The sequence below is a fragment of the Alosa sapidissima genome, chromosome 6 (assembly GCF_018492685.1).
Source record: "Alosa sapidissima isolate fAloSap1 chromosome 6, fAloSap1.pri, whole genome shotgun sequence".
Lineage (NCBI taxonomy): Eukaryota > Metazoa > Chordata > Actinopteri > Clupeiformes > Clupeidae > Alosa > Alosa sapidissima.
In genome coordinates this window covers 14,068,626-14,076,125 of record NC_055962.1, presented here as the reverse complement: position 1 = coordinate 14,076,125, position 7,500 = coordinate 14,068,626, and the positions used below count along the sequence as shown (strand labels likewise).

At 44.8% G+C, this 7,500-nt stretch overlaps 1 protein-coding gene across 10 annotated transcripts in view; it reads left to right on the top strand.

Moving 5' to 3' along the window:
- Positions 1–7,500, top strand: part of utrn (utrophin) — a 152,426-nt gene that overhangs the window by 119,664 nt on the left and 25,262 nt on the right. For all 10 annotated transcript variants that reach the window (XM_042096223.1, XM_042096228.1, XM_042096225.1 and 7 more), the window contains 2 exons: positions 6,303–6,364; positions 6,998–7,072. In XM_042096223.1, coding sequence (XP_041952157.1) covers positions 6,303–6,364; positions 6,998–7,072 — 137 coding nt within the window. The remainder of the gene's footprint in view (positions 1–6,302; positions 6,365–6,997; positions 7,073–7,500) is intronic.

Genomic DNA, 7,500 nt, shown 5'->3' with positions numbered 1-7,500 from the left:
TAGAGAGGAGCCAAGTTAGCAAAAATCTGTGTGTGATTCTCTGTGTGTGGGGGTCTGTGTGTGATTGTGATAGGAGGAAATGTGTTTGTGTGTGAAAGTGAGAGGAAATCCATTTGTGTGTAAAAATGTTTCACTTTGAAATTTTAACACATTTTAACCTAATATGGCATTAACTACAAAGCATAATAGATTCAAAGCCAACTCACATTGTCTTCAGGATCTTCTCCAACACACATCCTCTACATACTTACAGCACATTGCCCCCACCTACCCACACACACACACTACACACACACACACAGTCACTGCTCCACTCCCCTCCCGCCCACCACACACATCTTCACGGTCATCACTCACCAGTGTTGCCACTCACCTCAAGTCTTTTGCAATCATTTAACCCGCTGTGAGCAATGCTAAAGTCACTGTTACAAACAGTGCAGTGTGCAATACTATCATTATGAGTACTTTTGTGTAGTCTGATGCGAAATAGGTCTTAAATGTTCCTTTTTGAGGGGCACTGACTCTGCCATGATGCTCCTGTTCCTAGATACACTAACTGAACTGATTAATTAAGTTCAGGAGAAAAGAGATATAAGCCCACCTACACTGAAAACTGATTGGTTGATTTAGCAAAACAGACCAGGATGCTCTCTGTCTTGGATGCGCTTGCAGACACACACGCACCACTCCTCTCTCTCTTCCTCTCCCTTGTGTGCGCGTTAAACTTAGATGCACACGCAAAGTCCGGTCTGGCTTGCGTGCTCTGATTCGCTCTAGGTTCCGGGAGATTTTATGTAATTTGCGGGCGTCAGGATATCAATATGTGGGAGACTCCCAAAACTTCGGGAGATGGGATGTCTAGCTAGACAGCACTTTGTCACCAGCACAGAATGTAGCCTACAACGTACCTTAATGTTGTCATGTTTAGCTGACACAAACTCAAAATAATGACTGTATAGATAAAATGTGCATCTCTCTCCTCCCTCCATTGTTGTTTACGTTTGTGTCGCTGCGTGGTTTTACACGTGAGTTGTCCTCATGCTGAAAAGGTTGGCATAGCCTACATGACGTTAATTCCCGAGACAAGAAGAAAGCAAAGAATATATCTTTTTACTAAGAAAAATGTCAAAAATAGTAATGCACAGTGATTTAGATAAGCAACTTTAATCTGATTACTGGTTTGTAAATAGTAGCGTGTTAGATTACTCGTTACCAAAAAAAGTGGTCAAAATAGACTAAGTTACTAAGTACTAAGTAACGCGTTACTGGCATCACTGTCACTCACATACATCATACATACAGTACTCTGCTTGCAATAGTAAGTCCCTTCACCATACTTGCAGTTCACTGCCCCCCCCCCCCCCCCCCTCTCCGCTACATACACAGCACATTATTTCATCAGGAAGCTTCTCCAACACACATCCCCAACATACTTACAGCACATTGCCCCCCCTCCTCCCCCCAGCCCCCAATACACAGCACATTGTCTCATGAGGAAGCTTCTCCAACACACATATTGCACACTGCCCTCTCCCCACATACACAGCACACTATCCCATCTCCCTTGTCATCCCCCCAACACACACACCAAGACCCCTGGCAGTTGGGTTAGCCCCTTGAGCCGTGGATCTGCCCAAGGTTTCTTCCTTGGTAAGGGAGTTTTTCCTTGCCCCTGTTGCTCTTGGGTGCTCCTTGTTGGTGCCCCCCCCATCCCAATCCTCCCCCACCTTTCTTATGCACCCCTTGTCACTTAATCTACTAAACCCCTCTTCTACTGCACTTTTTACCCCCCCCCCCCTGTGAAAATGAACGTCGCTATTTTGCACACCTGCAGACTGCTGTTCATTTCTCCTTTGACTTGTCAGATACATCACTTGTAAAGCCAAACATTATTATGTTTTGGTATAAACGTAGAGCCTTCCATATTGTATTCTACCTCAGTCTGTCTCATTTGATCTGGCACTTGCTGTTGGTCTGTCGCGTCGCGTCGCGTCGCGTCACTTGGTACAATGACAGGTTCGCTCGCGTGACGCATGCAACAGCACCTAAGCAGATTTTCTAAAATCGTGAAGTTAACTCCTTAATATCTATGAAAAAAAATAAAAAGTCAAGTCATTTGTCTCAAGTCTAAGGGGCCGTTTATACGAGAACGATTGCGAAGGAAGACGACAAAATATTTTATCCTAAGTGCCTTTCGTTTACATGGCGACCCCGCCATCGGGGCTTGAAGACGCAAAAATCTGAAGACTCCTTCCAGAGTGTAGAGTTTTGAAGACGACCCGGGTTGCATCTCCGTCTAAACGGCTAAACCAAAGATCCTTGATTACCTCTCTGGCTAAACTGTCAAATTAGAATGTCTGTGCGTGACGTACCGGGGTTCTATCACACCACCACCCAGCGGTCTGGAATGCATATCCAATCGAATATCACATACTCTTGTGTCTTCATATAAACAAAGATTTCCCCCTGAGAATGCTCGTCTAAACGCAAATAAAAAAATGAAGAGAGACGACACTTCTGCGTCTTCTCTTTTCATCGTCACCATATAAACGTAGCCTAAGTCAAGTCTCAAGTCATGAATAGCAAGTCAAAGTCAAGTCGAGTCTTTTATACATGTTGATCAAGCAAGTCTCAAGTCTTAAAAAATGTGACTCGAGTCTGACTCGAGTCAAGTCATGTGACTTGAGTCCCCCATGTCTGGTGTGTGTGTTTTTGTTTTTGTGCGTACTCATTCAAGTGTTCGCAAAGCCAGCCTGGCATCTTTATTCATGAAGATCCATCGAATTGAGTCTCCTGTTCTCCAGAGAGGAACCAAAAGAGAGAGAGAGAGAGAGAGAGAGAGAGAGAAAGAGCAGGAGAGAGAGTGGAACTTTAATTATTTGATTCCTCGGCTGGTTGGGGCTTTGAGCCGGTGACGGTGACTCCCACCGCTGCCTGGAGACTGACTGGTGGATGGGTTGATGAAGAGTGTGTGTGTGTGTGTGTGTGTGTTAGTGTGAATGCTGACGGTGGCGCTAGCTAACATCTGTAGCCTGTCGTCTGTCTATCTGGTCTGATGGGATCTGAGCCCTAGCTCCCCACACCAGAGACACGGGGAACCGGGTGGAACAGAACCGCTCCGCTAGAGAGGAGAAGGAGTGTGTGTGTGTGATGGATAAGGAGGACAAAAGATGAGCTCTCTGTTTCTCATTTGGGACCAGTTTGGTCATTTCACATGCAGCTTTAACAAGCCCATGGACACACAAACTCACACACACACTCACAATCTCTCTCTCTCACACACACACACACACACACACACACACACACATACATACATACATACATACATACACACACACACACACACACACACACATACACACACTATCTCCAGAGTAGACTAGGAAGTTGCTGTTTGACTGCCTAAATACAATATAGTCTATTTCACTCTCTCTGAACCGTGCATAATGGGATCCAGACATTGCATTCATATGTGTGTGTGTGTGTGTGTGTGTGTGTGTGTGTGTGTATGTGACTGTGTGCTTGCATATAAACTGTAAACTGACACGATTGCTGAGAGAAGTGTGCATTTGCATGTCATCTGTGCATGTGTAAGGTGTGTGTGTGTGTGTGTGTGTGTGTGTGTGTGTGTGTGTGTGTGTGTGTGTGTGTGTGTGTGTGTGTTGTCAGGAGATGTCTCTGTTGCCTCATTGTGGCTGTGAAATGAGGACGTGGATTAGGAGACAGGCCCTGCTACCGGATCTCACAGACAGTGTAATCCTCTGTCTGCAGAGAGTTGTGTGTCTGTGTGTGTGTGTGTGTTTGTGTCTGTGTGTGTGTCTGTGTTTGTGTCTGTGTGGAAGCTAGTGTTACAGTATGTTGTTGTGTTAATGTTGCTTTTGGTTTCTGAGATTTGTGTGTATGTGTGTGTTTCATAGGGCCCCTTTGTCTTTTGAATGGGAGGCTGTGAGTTTGTTTCTACTTTTTCCATTTTTTCTATACACAACTAGAGAGCACAACTCTATCTCTAGCAAGCTCAGTTGATTTTTTTTTTTTCAACCAGAGCTGGCAACAAATGATGATATTTAAAAGTGTGATTAAGTTTTATGAGCTAAATTGCACAGCTAGCTCAGCAGTATTTCAAATCCCATTTGATGAGCAAACAGAAATAAGCTCTTTATAAAACAGCTAGCTTGGCGCTAATATAACATTTAAATAAATCCCACGGACGTGCTAACAAAAACTAGCATCGACATTGTGATCATTTGGTGAAAAAGAAGAGTTTACATAGGCTGTGCTGGGAATACCAACATCAGGAGAATGTTAAATAATTCCCAGTGACTTGCTTTCTGTTTTCTACAGAAATATAATCTACATTTGTCAAAATAGTATCTATTTTTTTTTAGTTTGAGCAAGTTGTATCCATTTGGTCAAATATCCTCCATTCTTCCACTCTTTTGCATTGCTCCTTTTATAATGGACTTTTACAACCATCAATTGGGCCTGTCAGAGGGTGTTTTGCGACCAACAGAGAACTTATTCTTGAACCAGTTCCATTCTGAATCCTTTGAACCTTGTATCTAGTGAACCAGTCCGCATTTCCACCAGATTTGAACAGAAACCAAGGATGTATCATCAACAGAGGGTGTTATGTGCATCCACGCCCACTCTAGAAATTGGAAGAAGAAAAAAATGGTGCCAGCTCTGAACCAAAGTATCTGGACCGTGCCTTCTGTTGGTGGTAGAGACCAAAGAGATAGCCAATCAGAAGTCATCTGCGTTGTTAGCCCAGCCCAGAGTTTCGGTTTAGTTCCTGTTGGTCGCATACTGAAGCAGGAACCAATGAACTTCTGCTTCATCGTTGGAGTAGTAGCGATAAAAATAGGATATTTGTTTTTAAGTAGCAGGGAATTCAAGCCAAACCGTTGCAACTCTGCCATCAATCATTATGTTAAGCCCACCAAACGACTCTATACACGATTTCAATGTCCTGATTAAGTTTCGATTTCTGGAGCTCACAAGCCAACGGAGAGTTGCTAGACAAGCCCTGGCAGCTGCCGCTAGGGGCGCGTCTTGATTTCTAGGCTAGCCGATTGCAGGAAACGTTAGTGAACTATTGTGCTTCAGACAGCTCCCTGACAGGAGATATAGGTTGGCTTGGCCAGGCTAGTGGAGTGGTGCTCTAATGGCAAAACAAAACAAAAAGTTCCACTTGTTTTAATTTGTTGGTATAATTCTGAAGCAGGAAGCAAAACAACACACCAGTATAGTGCTTTGTTCCTGAACTGATGGTTGCTGCCAAAAACAGAGTTCCAGTTTTCAGGAACAAAAATGTGTTAATTTAGTGGGGAAAAAACATACTAAGACCACTGAGAGTCCACAACGGCAGAACATGGCAGACTGTTCCAAAAGGTGTGACACACTCTGATGTGAGCTGGCATCTCTTCTGAGGGCTTGATGAATAATGATGAACACCTGGTGTGTGTGTGTGTGTGTGTGTGTGTGTGTGTGTGTGTGTGTGTGTGTGTGTGTTCTTGTCAGTGCATAGGTTTGTGGGCTTATGTTGTATGTTTATGTGCGTATATTGTAGGTATGTGTCAGTTTGTTTGTGTGTGTCCGTGTGTGTGTGTGTCCGTGCGTGTTTGTGTACACTCTGCCCTGTGACTGCTGTCAGCAGACGGCTGCCAGCCTTCTCTTATCTTTTGTTGCGCTCAGCTCATCCAACATAATGCCAGAAGCACGGACATGCACACACACACGCACAAACAGCCAGACACACACGCACGCACACACAGACACACACACACACACTACCTACGAGCATCAGTGGGAGGTGTGTGTCCCCCCCCCCCCCCCCCCCCCGCTCTGTGTGTGTGCGTGTGTGTGTTGTGTTGTTGGTGTGGGCAGTTGCTGCTTAAATGGGACTAAGATGAGAATGTGTTGTGTAACAATATCCTTAAGCAGAGATACCTGTGGATTTTTTTTGTGTGTGTGTCACTGATGCATTTAAATAGCTTAAGTTAATTATAGTGAATCGAGATGAGTCACATATCTTCACACACACACAGAAGGACAAACCTTGGAAATGCATAACGTGACGAATTTAACACACAGAAGGACAAACCTTGGAAATGCATAACATGTGACCAATTTAACACGCCTCTCTCCCTCTCTTCTTCTCTCTCTCTCTATCACTCATATTCTCTATCTCTCTATCACTCTCACTCACACACACACACACACACACACACACACACACACACACACACACACACACACACACACACACACTGATGTCTTTTTATCTCTCTTCTGTGCAGTCACCAGACGCAATCCACCTGTTGGGACCACCCCAAGATGACAGAGCTCTATCACTCACTCGGTATGAACACACACACACACACACACACAGATAAACATATTCACACATAAACACTCAGACAGACACACTCACTCATAACTATATGATGATTTACACTGATATACTTCTGAAGCACACTCACAAAGAATACAAAGTACACAGCACATAGTGAACACACAGTAAGGTGAGGCGCACACTAATCCCGGTGCAGTGAGCTGCCTGCAACAACAGCGGCGCTCGGGGAGCAGTGAGGGGTTAGGTGCCTTGCTCAAGGGCACTTCAGCCGTGCCTACTGGTCGGGGTTCGAACCGGCAATCCTCCGGTTACAAGTCCAAAGCGCTAACCAGTGGGCCACGGCTGCCCCATCATTTAGTCTCACTCACTCACTCACTCACTCACTCACTCACTCACTCACTCACTCACTCACTCACTCACTCACTCACTCACTCACTCACTCACTCACTCACTCACTCACTCACTCACTCACTCACTCACTCACTCACTCACTCACTCACTCACACACTCACACACACACTCTCACACACACACACACACAGACACACACACACACACACACACAGAGTATGTGTACCTGTCCACGGAAGCGCTTTCTAACTGATGTCTGTCTGGCTCTGTGTGTGTGTCTGCCTGCAGCGGACCTGAATACCGTCAGATTTTCTGCTTATAGAACTGCCATGAAGATCCGACGACTGCAGAAAGCCCTTTGCCGTAAGTTATCTGTGTGTGAGTGTTTATGCTGCATTGTCCAGGGTTTTGTGGAAGTGTGTGGGTGTGTGAGATATGTCAGTAAAAGGTCAGTTGCCATGACGGGTGTGAGCTATCACCTGTATCATCCAAATTACTGCTGACACACACACACACACACATGCAGGCGCGCGCCTAGCTCTGTGTGATATAGGTGTCCCAAAGGATCACACTAATTGCTGTAGATAATTTTAAGCAGGTGTTTGGAGTCATTAGGCACACACAAAGTAGTCTGTGTGTGTCTGTACGTGTTGTCTCTGTGTGTGTCTGTATGTGTGTAAGAGAGGTAGAGAGTGAGTTTTTTTTTTTTTGCCATTGTTGTTGGACTTCTTTCATTTCACTCATTTGTTGGAGAAGACTAAAAGTGTTTTGAGAAAATGTTTTGGCTAAAG